General features: G+C 36.8%; 1 protein-coding gene across 1 annotated transcript in view; it reads right to left on the bottom strand.

Moving 5' to 3' along the window:
* CNBD1 (cyclic nucleotide binding domain containing 1) overlaps window positions 1-20,130 on the bottom strand; it is a 493,815-nt gene that overhangs the window by 427,834 nt on the left and 45,851 nt on the right. The window contains exon 3 of the mRNA XM_063079257.1: window positions 3,383-3,496. Within this exon, the coding sequence (XP_062935327.1) occupies window positions 3,383-3,496 (114 nt within the window). The remainder of the gene's footprint in view (window positions 1-3,382; window positions 3,497-20,130) is intronic.

Genomic DNA, 20,130 nt, shown 5'->3' with positions numbered 1-20,130 from the left:
TAAAATTAGTATAGAATAGCTTAAAACTAGAAAGGCTCCCTATTTACATAAAAACTACCATTTTTGTTCAAATTGGTGATTCATTAATACTTACATCTTCTAAATATAGAACATAGAAGTAAATCTGAGATTATGCCCATTTCTTCCTAGTGAATTAAGGTTGCTGAAAATATTGATGGCTTTTACAATCAGATTATTTGTTAAAAAAGAATAATCATTATGTTTATTGGGAACAGATAAAGTAATTATTGCACAGTATCATCATAAGGAATTCTTATGATGACAATCATAACATTGTAAATTTCATCTACCCTTTGGAATATGGATGTCACTTCATCGTGCTGCCCCCTGTAAATGTATGGTGCTTTATATAGTGCGCAGTGTGCATCTTTCTGTTGCTGGTGGTGTTTAACCTATTTGAAAAAAATCAGAATTTTTTGGCACGTGGTTTAATCTGCATAAAACAACATTGCCATTTATTGTCCATGATAATAAGAGCTAGTACAATTAAAAAGCTCTTTCAATGCATAACTCTGAGGTAGAGTATTAATATTGTTCTCTTTTTCTGAGTAAACATTGAGTGTAGGCAATGTTAAGAGACTTCTCCAAAGTCATGTTGCTGCTATTGGGCAAAACCAAAACTCAAACTCACATTGTCTGGGTCAAAATTCAGTGCTCTTTTTAAAACAACACAGCTGCCTCTCTATTTGATTTCTTACATCTGTGAATATACAAAATATTTACCTTTTAATTGATCCATGAGTAAGATAAATTTAAGATAATGATCAGAGTTCCAGGTAGTCCTTGAATTCATTCTTGTTCTATCCTTAAATTTTTGCTCAAGTAGAATTGTTTCCCAATGTCTCAGCCAGGTCTTCTGTTTATTTTTATTAATATGGTATTGCTCTAAGTGGATTTAATGCTTCTATGAAGAATTTTTTCTGCGCTCCTTTCTCATGGCTGTCTTCCTTCAATATTTAGCAAATGCCCTGGCAGCAGTCATTCTCACCAGCTGCCCACAGCTAGGCAGGTGCCTTACTTGCTATGTAACTGTCACATGATATTTGTGTTAAATGAATTATGGAATGTTGAATATGACAATGATAATAAAAGCTGTTGATGAGTAATTTTAATAGTGTGGGAATTTAGTGTCTGCTAAAATGTATGCGTCCTCATCAGTTTTATTTCTTTAAAATATTCTCTGATTTATTTCTTTAAAAGATTCTCTGAGATCTATTCCCATCATCTTGGTGCATAATTGATATATCACATTGCATGAGGGACCCATGTAAACTAACTTTACAGGAGAGTCATAATTTTCTTGAAATGTTTTACAAAAGTTTCTTTTAATTAAATTTAAGGTGTTTTGCTACACCAGGGCAGATTGTTTTTTGTAGATGAAAAATATAAATTAACAGTTTGTACTTTTAACAGCCACATGACTGCACACATTACAGGTAAAGTAATGTGAATAATGTGTAAAATAACATATAATTTTACTTCTACTATGAGACATAAATACTGAATTATATCAAATACCTTTTCATCATCTATAGCTATTATCATTTAGTTTTTCCTTGAGCTACTAATATTGCAAAATTATAGCAATAGCTTTTCTAATGTTGAATCTTCTTTACATTCATGAGATGAAGCCAACTCAACCATGATGACCAAATCTGCTAATACACGATTGCATTATTTCATTTGCTAATATTTTGTCTGTTTGCATATATAGTCTTAATTAAAGATGGAATTCTTGTTTAGGTTATTCTTGTTAAATTTTGCTTCAGGCTCATACATTCAAGACAAATTTATAATCTATCTTCCATTCCAAGAGTATTAATAGCCACTGGTGTGCCTCCCTGTAGTCCTCTTAATATAGTGTCTTAACTAAAGTAGTGGACCACTGCTGATAGATTAATGAAGAAATATGAGGGAAAGATGGACATTTCAGCTTTCCATTAAAGCTCCTGATCCTTTATTCTATAAATAGAGCCAATTTTACAGGTCTCATTCTAATCAATAAGAATATAAATTGAGTATACTTGGAATCAAACTGTACAAAATGTTTTTATTAGATATTCCTTGTAGAGTGATGTTAATTTGATAAACCACAGTATAAGTTTTGCATTTTTGTTCCAGGTAGGCTTATTATCTAGAGATGTATTTTGATCTAGATGGTAGAAAAGCTCTTGCAAAATCATATATTTGAATCTCTATTTCTCATGAGATTTTTTATTAATTTAACAGAATTGTTCTTGAAAAGACAGAGCACCTCCATCTCTCAAAGATTTTTCCCAGTTAACTAGTGTGATATGCTCTACATAATACTGTCCTACAGCCATAAATTTTAAAAGGTTTAGGATAATAAAGTAGGTTGATGCTGATATTCTCCAACCCCTAGAAACAAATTTGTTACAATAATGTTGTTTAAATTTTTACCTTTATATTGTTGATATAAATAAATAAATAAATATCAACACACATTTATTAGTCAAAATTATGTGTCAGTCTCTCTGCTAAGTGTCAAAAAATACAAATACAGACTAGTAAATACACAAGTGGAATACAATCATGTGGACATGGAAATAGAAGTTATACAGGGTACAATCAGAGAGTAGGGCAGTGGGATGGCCAAGGGTGTGGACAGGTTGATTCTACTTGGTAGTATGGGGTGGTGGAGAGTTGCATATCCGCTATTAGGTACCCAGGGAACAACTAAAGGAGTGACATCCAAGGAAACAGAATGCCTTTTTAGATCTGATGCTGTGCTGATGTTAAACACCTTACAGTTCCACTGTGGCCAGAGACAATTTGAGAAGAGTAGCATCCAAACATGATCTGGTAACACACCCTTCTCCTTTACAGGGAAGACAGTCACACCTTCTTCACCACTCTTAAGTAGTATCATTCCTTACCTTTAAAAATATATGAAACATTTAAATTCAGATCCACCTAGAAGCAGGAGCCCAGAAAAATGGACTTCTCAAATGCCTTTTGTTGCCCTATGATTTTGTGCTTCATACCTTGATACATAACATACTTCCAAATACCCTCCACCTACAAACACTCTAATCACTTCCATGGAGAAGTTTCTCATGAAACCCTGTAGAACATTCTAACTCCTTTCACAAACACTGTCGTTCATTAGTAAAAGGTAACAATTCACTGACAAGAAGTTTAATATGCTCCTCAGCAGTCAACAGATATTTTTGCTCATCAAGAAAATGAATTTACCCTTGTTGCCTACCAGTCTCCGTTTTCTTGGCTGTTCCCCAGCATGGACTGCTGAGAACTGGTCAAATCCGTTTACTGAGTTCCACTTGTGTACGTGCACACATGCACACACATCAACCTTGCTTTCAAAAGAAGATATCATTACCTTTGTTCCTCCTGTTTGCAAAGTTTCGGCAGTCTGGGTTTTTTTTGCAGTAATATCTTAGGATATTGCTTTATAAATATATTGTGAGCTGATACAATACTGCAAGTACTCGAGCTTAAAAACAAGAAAAAAAAGAAGAGAGAAAGACATTAAATTCTAAGTATCATAGGGTAATAGCTTGTAAGGGAAAAGAATTTTAACATAATACATACAAATTAATTCTATATTGGCTATTTAGTCTAAGAGGCAAATGAAAAAAATGTAAAACCTAAATATTTTATGCTTTCAAAATATTCACTACAGTGGATTGTCTACAATGTGCCTCAGTGAGACATATTTTTAAAAATAAATTTATGGCAATGGCAATGGAAAAAAATTAATTCTTTAAGCCAAGCCTTCTTAAAACTTTAATTTCTGTAATTGATTAAAGCTTTTATATAATATGCCACTTAATTAAGATTCCTCCAAAATGATTCACAACTAGTTCACATATACATTACTGGAAAGTGTATTTATTTGAATCTTTTGCAATGATTTATTAAAATCTCACACACTTTTTCTTTAGATCTGTAATAAAAATCTATTAGACCAAAAGATCACAATTTCCTAAATCCAGAATATCACTAAAATAATCTGGGATTATTTTTTTAAATAGGGATTTCTGATCCCTTTCCTGAAGATTCATAAACTCCAAGGGCAGAGCCTGGGTGGGCTTCTCATTTTAAGTGATTCTTATATGCAGCCAGGTTTTGATCGACTGCAAATATTAAAAATGGCAATAAACAAGATCCATGGAAATATAGCAAATTGGAATTCAATGTTAGGTGGTGACCTTTGTTTCTGGAAAATCTGCCTCATTCAATTTTCAATTGACAACTACCATGAAAAGCTGGTCAACTTTTTAAATGCTAAACATTCACCTTGACAGCTATTTCAAAAATTACCAAAAATTATACTTCAAATTAAATACTGAAAAATATCTTAGTCAAATTTGCCTCATAGATATGATTTATTTTTCCTTTCCAAGATCACCAACTAGAGATGTCTGGCGCTAGTCCCCTCCCCATAAGAGACCAAAACAACAGACAAATCTATTTTGACTGGAACCTGCAGAGCACCAGGAGAGTGAAGAGATCCTTGTCAAGCACAAAGAAGGGAACAGCACAAAAGAGAGCAGAACAAGGCATCCAGCCGCAGCACCACCACTTCAGGGACTGGTCTGGAGCCAGGCAGAGAGAAGGTAAGCTGGAAAAGATCCCAGCTGATCCCACTGCCGCCACAAACATCAGCAATCCCCATCTCAAGGGAGTCTTACCAATCTTTTCAGGACCCAGGTCCAACTGGGAATTAGTGTACCTGCAGTCTTATAGTGAAAGCCAAATGAGATTAAAATCCCTCCTGCCCTGAGCAGCTGAGTCGCAGCATCACTTGGGAGCCAAAACCACACTGGGAGTGCACCCTGCCCCGGACCCAGTGAGTCTGACTCCATTTGTCTGGAGGCCCCACTTGCATTCTACTGCACGCACATGGAACCAAGGCACAGGATGCCTGGAGCCTAGGACTGATGAAAAGACCAAGACCCCAGTGTCTGAATTCGTGCAGCACCCCCTCCCAAAGGCAGTTTGCTATAATGCTACTAGGCTGGGCTGTATCCTTGCAGGCTTGCATCTGGCTCAATAGCTGATCAGGTAGCAGCTTTTCCTTCCTACAGCAGGCGTCCAGAGAGCTGATGTGTCCTGCACACAGGCTTGCTCCACGCCCAACAGCTGAGTCAGTGGCCCTCTGCAGAGCTTCCAGGACCTTTTGCTTCCATATATATCTGCTTCCAGACCAATAGTGGACTAGCTAGGGGCCTGGCACCCCAAGGCAGGCTTCTGCAGAGCTGCTGGCCTCAGCTGCACCCTTACAGGCTCGTGTCAGGCTCAACAGCTGATCAGGCAGCCACTTTCAGAGCTGCCAGTCCCTATGAGAGCTGTGTACCCCTACTCCCAAGCCAACGCTGATTGAACAAGCAGCTCTTTCTCCCTACAGCACACCTCTAGAAATCTACTAGGTCCTGCAGCATTCACACAGGCTTGCTCCAGTCTCAACAGGTGAGCCCATGGCCCTCTACAGACCTACCAGGAACTGCTGCAACAGTATACACCTACCCACTGTCTGACAGCGGATCACCCACCCCAACAAGAAACTGCCAAGGACCCTTCTGCCTAGGCCACAAGGGCACCCACCAACAACTGGGACTGAATATATTTGAAGAAGTTGCATGAAGCCTACACTACCACATTCCCCAGATCCTAACTTAAAACACTCAACCTGTCAATATAGAACACCTCAAAATTACTTGAAGATGGCAGAACAGTCCCCAGTGTCACTCGCTTCGACAAATCAACCCATTTACAATGATAAAAATGTAACATCAGCCAAGCTGGGGCCACTGGAGCTAAGGAGAAGAGGAGGAGAGACCTATGGAGTTCATGAAGGTGGGAGAAAACACAATGAGAGAAAGAAAAAACTGCTCTGAGCGTTTTGGCCATGGCTGCTTTAAGGCTAGAATTGCTGAGTGCATGGAGCAGGTGCCAGCAGGAGCCACAGCTCTGCCCTTCAGATAGAGTTATTTGGAGGCAGCAGGGGAGAAGAGGGCCTTGGTGGCCCCCAGGACAGCAAGAACACTAATAGGGTTCCCGTGGACCCACGCAGGAGCGAGGAGCCAGAATTGCTGGAAAAGGGGAGTCATTCAGAGACCAGTGAGTCATTGCAAGGAACTGGCACAGGGCCTGTCCCATGGGAAGTGTTTGCAGCATGGGTGGTGGGGGAGATGGGCCTACTGGGAGAACAATGAGACACAGCAAGGACAGCCGATCCTCCCTCCAATGAGCACAGGACAATTCAGAGGAGACTGGTCAGAAATACAGAATTGCATGGGGTGCAGTTTGTGAAAAAACTCAAGCCCAGATCATAGTTTCTACACAACCCAGGTGCCCCGGGTCTCTGGAGAGCCAGAAGCTCCTATAAGGTCAGCCATAAAATCCTGAGCTACACAGAAAGCCTTCCCTAGGGAAATAGCAGCAAAGCAGCAATTTAGCTCAACCACACAGCTCAAGTACTGGTTCCCACAGGAAGTTCCCCCATTTTAGAAATAAGCAAAGGACAAAAAATTAGTTCCAGCCCAGGTACAACACCAGCACCTTGGGGTCCACCCAGGAAACTGAGGCTTGGAGCTAGGGACTGGACCCCCTTCCCCCAACCAGGCACATCGTGCCAGCACCTTGGGGCCTGCCCAGGGACTTGAGGCATGGAGAAGGGGACTGGACCACCCTCCCACAACCAGGCAGATTGCACCAGCACCTCTGGATCCTCCCGAGTACCCGAGGCATGAAGAAGGTGACTAGACACCCCTCCCACAACCAGGCACACCACACCAGTGCCTTGGGGCCTGCCTGGTAACCCGAGGCATGGACCTGGGGATCAGACCCCCTGCCCACAACCAGGCACACTGCCAGCACCTTGGAGCCCTGCCCAGCAGTTCAGGGTATGGAGCCAATGACTGGACTCCCCTCCCACAACCAAACACACTGCACCAGTGCCTCAGGACCCACCCAGGGACCCAAGGCATGCAGCCAGGGACCAGACACTCCCCACAACCAGGCACACCACAGGCACCAAGGAGCATGCCAAAAACATCACCTCCATGTGGGTGGCCCACCACAACCACCACAATAACCGTGGATGCCGCAAAAGTGGCTAGATATCATAACCACCACACAGATGGTCCGTCAGCCACTGGAGTGCATTGACACAAGAAGAGTCACTAACAGAGATAAAGAAAAGAAGAGGATGTCTCTCTCCACAAAGCCCATTTCAGAGTGACAGAAGAAGCATCTGCTCTATGATAATATTTGGGGACCTGATCACACCTCTCAGTATTGGACAGATCATCTAGGCAACAAATCAACAGAGTAACCATTACTCTTTCAGAAAGAGAGAAGAAATCTAGGGTAGGTAGAGAGGGGATCGGGGAAAGAAAGAGGAATGGAGAGAGATTGGACAAGGAGCATAAAGAACAATTATGATTTGTAACAATACGTATGCTAGTAATATTGATTCAATCAACATATCTCAATATTGAACCCAAAAAATATATATAATCAATTTCGATTCAACAAAAATTTTTTTAGAAAAGAGCACCTCTACAGGAAAGAGTCTGCCCCTTCAAAAGCCACTTCTATAATTAAAAGAAGTGACTATACCACTAGATGCCCAGACATCAACGCAGAGATATGAGAAGCAGGAAAACACAGGGAAGCTTGACTCCCCCCAAAGAAGACTACAATTCTCTGATACCAAACCCCAAACAACAGGAAATTGATGAATTACCTGAGGAGGAATCCCAAATGGCAATGCTAAGGAAACTTAAAAGATAGACAGAAAATCATTAAATATTAGACCTAGAATTGTTATTATTATTTAGACATATATCTGTCATTCTTATAGATAAAGAAATTATGTATATAAAGTTTTTATGACCTGCCTAAGTTTATACAAAGTAGAAAAATAGTCCACAAATTCAGGTTGTCTTGACTCCAAGACTAGAGTTGTTCCATTTCTCAGCATAGACACAGTAGTAGAGGAGGCAGGACACATGTCATGCAGTTAGGGAATACCGCAAAGTATAACGACAGGTGCCCATTCCCCTGGCCTGAGGTAGTGCACTTGGGGTACTCATGGCTGAGCTCTAGCCAAAGAAATATGAAAGAGAGGGCAGAAGGGGTGTGCTTCCTTCACCACCACCATCCCCCCAAAAACCCTCTTCCACAGTAGATTCTCAATGTCCTTTCCCCTTCCAGCTTAAAGCAGAGGAGTAGGGTGGCCTTGGAAGCCACACAAGAAAGATGGAAGAGTAAAAGTTTGGTAGAGACCTAAGTTCCTAAACCAGAAGAACAAGCTGTCAGTCGAAAATAATGGCATGATGTGGAAAAGAAATAAACTTCTATTTTATAAAGCCACTAAGATTTAGGGCTTATGTATAGCAGCTAGAAATACCCTAATACAATATTTCTTCTGCATCCTATTGGTTCTGCTCACAAATCTGAAAACATAATAAGCTTTTAATAAAATACTTATCAATTAATTATATTTATGTATACTTATTATTTTCGCCCTGAGGCAATTTACATTTTTATTTTAAATGAATTAAAACAAGTCATAAAATTTGAACCTATTCTGCTCCTTATAGATTGCTTCTTCCTGAATTTGTCTGACAAATATTGTAGCATCTACACATGTATTCGATGAAAATTGAAAGAAATGTAAATGTTATCCTTGCATAACAAAGGAGACAGGTACAATGTGACATGAATTTAGCTAATTTATCTGTAATGGATTTCATCCTTTTATTACAATATGAGTTGAATTAAAAATGCTCTGTAACAATGCCAGTGTATTTAGGCCCTCAACCTAAATGAAAAGGTCATTCAGTCAGCAGTCTTTTCGGATAATGCCACTACAAAGTGTCACTCTGTTCAGTCTCTTCTATACTTATTTTTTAAATTTTGGAAATGTGAGTCTCTAGTTATAAATTCATTTGATCCTCTTCCTTATCTATAGACAAAGCTCATTTGCCAATGATTTTATGCCTCCAAAAGTATATTTTTTCGAAGGCATTCCACAGGCTATTGCAATTAGTTAATCATAAAGATTAATCTCAAACTTTTCATTTCTGTATAGTTCCTGAAGAAAGAAAAATTAAAAGACCTGTTTTGACCAAATTAACTGAGAAGATATGACTTTAAGGCTGAATCTAAACCTCTGGGAGAGATATTGACCTGTCATAAAATTTTATGTCCCCTGAAATAACTGAAGTTCTACCTACTTTGAGAACCAATATCTGATTTTCATACAAAACTGAAGTTGTCCTGTAACCTTATATGAAGTATTTAAACCTCTCATTAATTTCTTTATCTCTAGAAAAGGACTGCCTACTTTTAGGATTGTTGTGGTAGGTAGAAATAATCAGACTAAACCTCCAGGCCCACTGTTTATGGCAACTATTAATATAAATCCAAGTACAGAATATATAGCATTTCCAATCAGAAAATTTTTTTATTTTATTAGAACTATGAGGATATAAATCTCACTTTCAAAGGAAAAAGAATGAGAATTTGAGTTAACATCAAATCTACATATAGCAATCCATATGAATGAAGTAGCTTCATATTAAATGTTATTAAGTCTAGAATAGACTAGCTATGAGGAAGAGATTTCTTTATTAAAAAGGACCTAGACATTGACGCTGAGAGAAACTTTTCACATTGGAATAGAACAATTCAAGAAGAAACATTTGGCATTCATTGTGCTGTAGTGTAGAACATCACACCTTAGAAGCACATACATGCCAAAGTGCAACAAAGAAGACAAACAAAAAAAAAAGCAAAATTTGCAAGATTCCTACAGTATGGCCATCTTGAGTCTCTGAAGAACCCATTAGTTGTACATATCTGGCATAACAACTTTTTGATGCATTTTTGGTCTACAAGGACCATGACATTGCAAGAAAAGGCAGTAAAAAAGTGAGTAGATACCTGAGATGTGAGCAATGGGCAGGGAGGATGGGTGCGGTGCCAAGGCAGTAATCAACAGGAATGAGCACTGCTGGGAGAAATGGGAGCCTAGACCCAGGAACAAGGGGGAGCCCAGAGGCTTGGGAAAGACTCGTGAAGGAGAATATAGGAGTCCCAGCTTGATGGTGCATGCTGGCCCTAGGAAGAGACAGATATAAATTCCCTCTTGGGGAAATTATCTACAATTTTAGACCATGTGTTACTGCATGTTAAGAATAAGCAAATCTTTCACAGAAAGATCACTTGCAAAGACAAGCTACCAAGAATGCAAGCTAGCAGAAACAACAAACATTAGATTTACATTCCTAAAGCCTATAAATCCTGGTATGTTAGATATAAATTATAGAATAGTTATATATAAAATATTTATAGAAATAAAGGATGGAATCACAATGGTGATCAATAACAAGAGACTATGATGAATGACCAGGCAAATTTGAAAAAAAAAAAAAAAAAAACTACGTGAAACCTCTGAAAATGAAAATTGTGATTTATTTTTAGTGTTTTTAATTTTTATTTTATTTTTATTGTGTATATTTAAGGGATGTTATGGGATACATATAGAGAGTAAAACTTCTATAGTGAAGCAAATTAACACATCCATCATCTCACATAGCTACCCATCTTCTTTTTGTTTTTGTGGCAAGAACAGCTAAAATCTGCCTAATTAGCATGAATCCTAAATACATTACAATTATATTACCTACATTATATTACCTATGGTCCTCATGTTATATGTTAGATGTCTAGACTTGATCATCCTACATCTGCTACTTTGTATCCTCTGTCCTACATCTCCTCATTTCTTCTCCCACCCCAACTGTAGTAACAACTGTTTTTTTAAAAGAAATTTGTTTTTAGATTCCACATGTAAGTGAGATCAAGCAACATTTTCCTTTCTGTGTCTGGCTTATTCACTTAGCATAATGTCCTCCAGCCTCATCCACGTTGTGTTGCAAACGGCAAGATCATGTTCTTTTTTAAGGCTGAATAATATTCTGTTGTATAATACACCACAGTTTCTTTATCTATTGGTCTGTTGATAGACACTTAGGTTGTTTTCATATATTGGCTATTGTGAATAATGCTGCAGTGAACATGGGTGTGCAGATATCTTTATGAGTTGGTAATTTCATTTCCTTTGGGTCTATAGAAGAGGAATTTCTAGATCATATGATAGTTCTATTTTTAATTTATTTAGAAACCTCCATGCTGTTTTTCATAATGGTTGCACCACTCTACATTACTACCAACAGTGTACTAGAGTTTCACTTTTTTCCACACCCTTGCCAACATTTGCTATTATTTGACTTTTTGATAATAGCCATCCCCACAAGCCTAAGGTGGTAGCTCATAGTGATTTTGATTTGCATTTCCTTGATGATTAATGATACTGACCACCTTTTCTTCTGTTGGCCATTTTTATGTCTTCTTTGGAGAAATATCTGTTGAAGTCTTCTGAGATTACTTGCTTTTCTACTATTGAGTTGTATAAATTCTCTGTTAATTTTGGATATGAAGCCCTTATGAGATATATGGTTCACAAATATTTTGCCCAGTCTTTAGGCCACCTTTTCAATTGTTGACTGTTTCCTTTGCTATGCAGAAGATTTTTAGTTTCATGTGGTCCTATTTATTTATGTTTGCTTTTCTGGTCCAAGCTTTTGGTGTGATTGCCAAAAAGTCATTACCAAGGCCAATGTTCAGGAGGGTTTCCCCTGTTTGCTTCTAGGAGTTTTATAGGTCTTTTACCCATTTTAAGTTAATTTTTGTGTATTGTGTAAGATAAGGGTCTAATTTTATTCTTTTCATATGGAAATCCAGTTTTCTCAGCACCATTTATTGAAGAGACTGTTCTTTCCCCTGTTACACTTCTCACTGTGTAATGGAGATGAAAAAAAGGATTGCTCAAAGCACCATGAATATGATGAGAAGCCCAAAGGGACTGTACCCCAGCAACTCCCCTGTTAGAAGGAGAAAACTGGGTACAGCCCCAATTCAAAGTTACCGTCTGTTTTTTATTATAAAAACAAGGAAGTTTCACAAGAAAACTCAGTTGATTCAATCATTACAAAAGGACACAAAGACATGGGCAGTGTTACAAAAGTTATCTATCGCTAAGTATAGCTTAAACAATGGAAACTAGTAACATCAGTAAAATTAAGAATGTGACATTCCAAAGCACAATCTGTGAAAAGGTAAGTTGGTCAAACTGTGCTCATTATCTAAAGTATAACCTCTCCTTAAGCAAAAGTTACATTCTTATGATAAAATTTAAGTATAATTATCTCTAAAATTTCCACTAACAGACAGCTTGTTGGTAGCAAACATTTTTTTCACACCTTTCCCTTCAGCAATTCTTAAAATCTCTTAACAGGATTGGTATGACAACTACCTGTTAGCTCTAAAATCATTAAAGTATACAATCCCATACTTAAGCAGTGATTAGAGTTGATTAGATGGGCTATTGCTCCCTGGCTACAGGCTGTGGTCTCCTACCCAAGGGTTTTTGCCCCATATATGTATTTACCTAAAAACCCTATTCTAAAAATCAAATGAGAATCAAGATTTCTAACCCTTTACATTTCCCAGTCTCTTGTCTGGTGCTTTTGCCAAAAATTAGTTCACCGTGTAAGTTTAGATTTATTTCTTCACTCTTTATTCTGTTTCACTGTTCTATGTGTCTGTTTCTATGCCAGTGCCATACTGTTACTATTACTGTAGCTTTGCAACATAATTTTAAATCAGGAAAGTGATGCCTCTCACCTTTTTTCCTTTCTCATAATTGTTTTGGCTATTTGAGATTTTTATGGTTCATTACAAATTTTACGATTATTTTTTTCTATGTCTTTGAAGAATGCCATTGGTATTTTGATAGAGAGTGCATTGAATTTGCATATTATTTTGAGTATTAAGAACATTTTAACAATATTAATTCTTCTAATCTATGAGCAGGGAATATCTTTCCATTTCTTTGTGTTTTCTTCAATTTCTTTCATTGATGTTTTACAGTTTTTAGTGTGCAGATCTTTCACCTCCTTGTTTAAATTTATTCTTAAGGGAATTTTTTTGATGTTATCATAAATGGAATTATTGAGATTATTTTTTTGATTCATTTTTCAGTCAGGGAATTATTTGTTTATAAAAATGCTACTGATTCTTGTATATTGGTTTTGTATCCTAAAAATGCACCAGATTTATGTATTAGTTTAAAAATTATAATTATTAAAATCAAAAACTTAATGAGTAGGTTAAACATCAGATTAGAGATAGTTGAATAGGGAATTAATGAATTTGAAGATAGATCTGTAGAAATTCCCAAATGCTTCACAGAGAAATAAGGAGGTAAAAAATAGAAAAAGATTCATAAAATATTTATTCTCTCATTAAAAACATTTATTGAGCCCCTAGAGTATTCTAAGCTCCAGTGATAGGAAGATTAATAACATAGGGTTTCTGTTTGAGTTGGCAGACTTCTAATAGACCTCTTCCAAATTCACTTCCTACTTCTTCCCAAACACGATTACCCAGCTAAAGACCACACTTCCCAGACTTCTTTCAACTAAATTTAGCCATAAGACAGAGTTTTTGCCAACAAAATGTGAGAAGTGATTGTAGAAATTCTACATGTATTTATTGTGAAAGAAGATTAATATCCAAAATATGTTACTAATTTCTGTAAACCCAACAGAATAATGAGCACATGATATAAACAGAAAATAATGAAAAAGGAAATTCAAATGGCCAATAAATTTGTAAAATACAAATTAAAACATGATTTTTGTCCATAAAAATCAGCTACAATAAAACTTTGATAATTTCAAGTCTTGGTGAGGGTGTGAGAAAAGACCTGCTCTCATACACTGCTATGAAAGTGACAGATGTACAGGTAGAGTCACCGGGACCAGCCTCATGGGTACATAACCCAGGCACTGGCATAGCACCTCATGCTCCAAAGAACCACATGCTTAGTTTAATGCTCTACTGTCACACCTTCAAATTCTTATTAATTTTTGAACAAAGTGCCCCACATTTTCATTTTGCACTTGACTCTACAAATTATATAACTGGTCCCAAAGTCACTTCATCAATCAGGATACAATCATAAAAACAAAACAAACTCAGTATTTGAAACATGTGGGTGTCTAATACAGAAATATGAATACTGAAAAAGAGCCAAAATAAGAGGGTAAGCTAATGCACAGACAAGTTCACAAAGTGGCTGCTACCTCTAAGACTGAGGATTTAAAGGGGCAGACATGGTATAGAGTACCAAAAGAGATGCTGGAACTGCCTTGGAAGAGCCACCTGTTCAGGCTAGAACTGCTGAGAACAGACCACACACAGATAGTGAATCTGCCCAAGAAGGGCTGACATGGCTGAAGGCAGAGAGACATGGCCAGTTCCAGAAATGTCACCAGAAATAAGAGAAAGATAAAGCAGAAGAATGATGCTTTCTTCTTTACTCCTGGTTCCTAACCTCCTACCTGTTCCTCCTATTGGCAGAATTTGATGGTGTAAGGCAGTTGACAAAGAAGCCTGCAAAACACTATTGTCAAATTTCCAGTCTCGGCATTCAGGAACAGAGTATAGAGAGAAGAGTGTGGAAATGTGGCAGTATCTATTTAGAATTGATTACTATGTGCCCCATGCCTTCACACATAAAGAGGCAATTATAAGTGTATTCACAGCAGCATCTTTTGAAGTAGCAAAAAACTGAAAGTAACTTCAGTGTTCATCGATAGGCGAATAGTCAAATAAAGTGTAGTATATTGGGACCATGAAATAGTATGCAGAAGTTAAAAAAAATGAGTTATATCTATTTGTTTTTATATAGGCAGATCTCCAAGACATGTTGTTGGATAGGGAAAAAAAGCTAATTGAAGATAGATATCACAGTATATCTTTTATACGTACACAAGCCACACACTTAAATATAAATGCTATAAATTTCAATTGGTTCAATAAAATGAGACACAGAAAACTAGAAGAGTATTCACAACTTGATTTAACAATGATTACCTCTGAAGATGGAGAAGAGGATAAAAATTAAGTAATGGATAGGATATTGATCAAAATAAAATTTAAAATAATTTGCACTATTTTTAATTTTATAAGAGAAATGTATGTATGTATATGATTATGAATTATTAATTTTTATTTTTATTTTTTTATTTTTAATTATTTATTTATTTATTTTTGTCAATATACAATGTGGTTTATTATTGTGGCCAGTTACTGAAACCATTCTTCCTCCTCCCTTTTCCCCCTTCCTCCCAACAATGTCCTTTCTGTTTGCTTGTCATATCAACTTCAAGGAATTGTAAATGTTATGTCTTCTTCCCTCCCCCCTGCCCCAGGTTTTGTGTATTTATTTATTTATTTTTAGCTCCCACAAATAAGTGAGAACATGTGATATTTCTCTTTCTGTTCCTGACTAGTTTCACTTAATATAATTCTCTCTAGGTCCATCCATGTTGTTCCAAATGGCAGTATTTCATTCTTCTTTATAGCAGAGTAGCATTCCATTGTGTAGATATACCACATTTTCCATATCCACTCATCTGATGATGGACGTATGGGATGGTTCCAACTCTTAGCTGTTGTAAAGAGTGCTGCAATGAACACTGGAGAACAGGTATACCTTCGACTTGATGATTTCCATTCCTCTGGGTATATTCCCAGCACTGGGATAGCTGAGTCATATGGTAGATCTATCTGCAATTGTTTGAGGAACCTCCATACCATTTTCCATAGAGGCTGCACCATTTTGCAGTCCCACCAACAATGTATAAGAGTTCCTTTTTCTCTGCAACCTCACCAGCATTTATCGTTCACAGTCTTTTGGATATTAGCCATCCTAACCGGGGTGAGATGGTATCTCAGTGTGGTTTTGATTTGCATTTCCCAAATGCTGAGTGATATAGAGCATTTTTTCATATGTCTGTTGGCCATTCGTATATCTTCCTTTGAGAAATGCCTATTTAGCTCTTTTGCCCATTTTTTAATAGGGTTGCTTGTTTTTTTCTTGTAAAGTTTTTTCAGTTCCTTGTATATTCTGGATATTAATCCTTTGTCAGATGTATATTTTGCAAATATTTTCTTCCACTCTGTTGGTTGTCTTTTAACTCTGTTAATTGTTTCATTGCTGTGCAGAAGCTTTTTAGTTTGATATAATCCCATGTGGTTTGTAGGTTGTGCTTTTGGGGCCGTATTCATGAAGTCTGTGCCCAGTCCTACTTCCTGAAGTGTTTCTCTTATGTTTTCATTAAGAAGTTTTACTGTTTCAGGGTATATATTTAATTCTTTAATCCATTTAGAGTTGATTTTAGTATATGGTGAGAGGTATGGGTCTAGTTTCATTCTCCTGCATATGGATATCCAGTTATCCCAGCACCATTTGCTGAAGAGGCAGTCTCTTCCTCAGTGTAGAGGCATGTTGCCTTTGCCAAAGATCAGATGGCTGTAGGTGTGTGGGTTGATTTCTAGATTCTCTATTTTATTCCATTGATCAGTGTGTCTGTTTTTAATGCCAGTACCATGCTGTTTTGGTTATTATAGCTTTGTAGTATAGTTTAAAGACAAGTAGTGTTATGTCTCCAGGTTTATTTTTTTTTGCTCAGCATTGCTTTGGCTATGCATGGTCTTTTGTTATTCCATATAAATGTCTGGATAGTTTTTTCCATTTCTGAGAAAAATGACATTGGAATTTTGATAGGGATTGCATTGAATTTATATATCACTTTGGGTAGTATGGACATTTTCACAATGTTGATTCTTCCAATCCAAGAGCATGGGATATCTTTCCATCTTCTTGTACCCTCTCTAATTTCTCTTAGCAGTGGTTTGTAGTTCTCATTATAAAGATATTTCACATCCATGGTTAATTCGATTCCTAAGTATTTTATTTTTTTTGGTGGCTATTGTAAATGGGCTAGCTTTCTTGATTTCTCTTTCTGCATGTTCACTATTGGAGAATAGAAATGCTACTGATTTTTGTGTGTTGATTTTGTATCCTGCTACTTTGCTGAAATCATTTATCAACTCCAAGAATTTTTTTGTTGAGGCTTTAGACTGTTTGATATGTAGGATCATGTCATCTGCAAAGAGGGACAGTTTGACTTCATCTTTTCCAATCTGGATGCCCTATATTTCTTTCTCTTCTCTGATTGCTCTGGCTAGTACTTCCAACACTATGTTGAATAGGAGTGGTGATAATGGGCATCCTTATCTAGTTCCTGTTCTTAAAGGAAAAGCTTTCAGCTTTTCCCCATTCAGGGTGATATTGGCAGTGGGTTTATCATACATGGCTTGAATTATGTTGAGATACTTTCCATCTATACCTAACTTACAGAGGGTCTTTGTCATGAATGAATTTTGAATTTTATCAATTGTTTTTTCAGCATCTATAGAGATGATCATATGGTCCTTGTGTTTGATTTTATTAATATGGTGTATGACATTTATTAATTTGTGTATGTTGAACTAACCTTGCATCCCTGGGTTGAATCCCACTTGATCATGGTGTATAATGTTACGTATGTGTTGCTGTATTCTGTTAGCTATTATTTTATTGAGAATTTTTGCATCTATGTTCATCAAGGATATTGGCCTGTAGTTTTCTTTTTTAGTTGTATCTTTACCTGGTTTTGGTATCAGGGTGATGTTTGCTTCATAAAATGAGTTTGGGAGATTTGCGTCTTTCAATCTTTTGGAATAGTTTGTAAAGAATTGGTGTCAACTCCTCTTTGAATGTTTGGTAAAATTCTGCTGTGAATCCATCTGGTCCTGGGCTTTTCTTTGTTGGGAACCTTCTGATAACAGCTTCAATCTCCTTTATTGTTATTGGTCTGTTCAGATTTTCTACATCTTCTTGGCTCAGTTTTGGAAGCTTATGTATGTCCATAAATTTATCCATTTCCTCCAGATTTTGAAATTTGTTGGCATCTAGTTGTTTATAGTAGTCTCAAATGATTACTTGTAATTCAGATGTACCAGTTGTAATATCACCTTTTTCATTTCTAATTTTGGTTATTTGGATCTTATCTCTTCTTTTTTTAGTTAGTCATGCTAATGGTTTGTCAATTTTATCTTTTCAAACAACTGACTTTTTGATTCATATTTTGGAGGGGTTCAATTTCATTAAGTTCTGCTCCGATGTTAATGACTTCTTTCTGTCTGCTAACTTTGGGTTTTGATTGTTCTTGTTTTTCTAGTTCTTTAAGATGAAGTGTTAGGTTGTTCACTTGCCATCTTACCATTCTTCTGAAGTACACATTTAATGTGATAAATTTCCCCCTTAGTACTGCTTTTGCAGTATCCCACACTTTTGTTATGATGTATCATTACTTTCATTAGTTTCAATAAATTTTTTGATTTCCTGCTTGATTTCTTCTTGGACCCATATGTCATTAAGTAGAATGCTGTTTGTATAGTTTCCAGAAGTTCGTTTGTTATTGATTTCTAATTTTAACCCATTGTGGTCTGAAAAAAAAACATGGGATAATTCCAATTTTTTTGAATTTGTTGAGACTTGATTTGTGACCTAATATGTGATCTATCCTGGAGAATGATCCATGTGCTGATGAGAAGAATGAATATTCTGAGGTTCTTGGATGGAATGTTCTGTAGATATCTGCCAAGTCCAATTGGTCTGGTGTGTTGTGTAGATCTTGTGTTTCACTGGTGATTCTTTGCCTAGATAATCTGTCCAATATTGACAGTGGGTTGTTCAGGTGCCCTGCTATTATGGTATTAGTGTCTATTTCCTTCTTTAGGTCTAATAGAGTTTGTTTTATAAATCTGGCTGCTCCAACATTGGGTGCATATATATTTATATTTGTTATGTCTTCTTGCTGGATCAGTCCTTTCCTCATTATGTAATGGCCCTCATTATCTCTTTTTATTGTTTTTAGTTTAAAGTCTATTTTACCAGATATAAGAATAGCTACTCCAGCTCATTTTTCTTTTCTGTTTGCATGGTAAATCTTTTTCCATCCTTTCATTCTTAGTCTATGTGAGTCTTTATGGGTGAGGTGGATCTCTTGAAGGCAGCATATAGTTGGGTCCACCTTTTTAATCCAGTCATCCAGTCTGCGTCTTTTGATTGGGGAATTTAAGCCTTTTACATTGATACTTGTTATTGAAAAGTATTGATTTACTCCTAGCATTTTTTTGATTTTTGTTTAGATGTCTTAGGTGTCTTTTGTTCCTTTCTTTCTGACTTACTGTTTGTTTTCTGTATTTGTTGGTTCCTTGGGCTGTAGATAGCCTTTTGTTTCTTTGTTTGTTTTATCTTCATAGATACCATTTTTATTATACTAGTGGGTTTTGATTTTTCTTGGGTTTTTATTGCAGTGGTAGTTATATTTCAGGTACCAAACCCAGTACTCCCTTGAGGATTTCTTGTAAGGGTGGTCATGTGGTAGTGAACTCCTGCAAGCTTTGTTTGTCTGAGAAATATACTATTTGCCCTTCATTTCAGAAGGATAGCCTTATGGGGTAGAATATTCTTGGCTGGCAATCTCTGTCTTTTAGTATTTTGAATATATCATCCCATTCCTTTCTGGCTTTTAGGGTTTGTGATGAAAAGTCTGATGTTAGTCTGATTGGGGCTCCCTTATAGGTGATTTGATGCTTCTCTCTTGCAGCTTTTCAGATTCTCTCTTTGTCTTTGAGTTTTGCCAATTTGATTATAACATGTTTGGAGAAGACCTTTTTGGGTTGAATACCTTTGGGGATCTTTGAGCTTCCTGAATCTGAAGATCTGTGTCTTTTCCAATAACTGGGAAGTTTTCTGTCACTATTTTGTTGAATATGTTTTCAATGCAATCTCCTTTTTCCTCCTCTTCTGGAATACCCATGACTTGGATATTTGAGTGCTTAAGGTTGTCTGATATCTCTCTTAGATTTTCTTCAATGCTTTTAATTCTTTTTTTTTTTTTTTTTTTTTTTTTAGGTCTGCCTGTGTTATTTCAAACAGCCCATCTTCAAGATCCAAAGTTCTCTCTTCTACCTCTGCCAGCCTGCTGGTTAAACTCTCTGTTGTGCTTTTTTTTTTTTTTTGCTGAATTAATTCTTCAGCTCAGCAAGCTCTCCTACATTTTTTTTCGGGGCTTTGATTTCCTTGTA

The sequence above is a fragment of the Cynocephalus volans genome, chromosome 15 (genome assembly GCF_027409185.1).
Source record: "Cynocephalus volans isolate mCynVol1 chromosome 15, mCynVol1.pri, whole genome shotgun sequence".
Taxonomy (NCBI): domain Eukaryota; kingdom Metazoa; phylum Chordata; class Mammalia; order Dermoptera; family Cynocephalidae; genus Cynocephalus; species Cynocephalus volans.
Note: the sequence above shows the minus strand (reverse complement) of the source record. Positions and strands in the feature narration are given on the sequence as shown.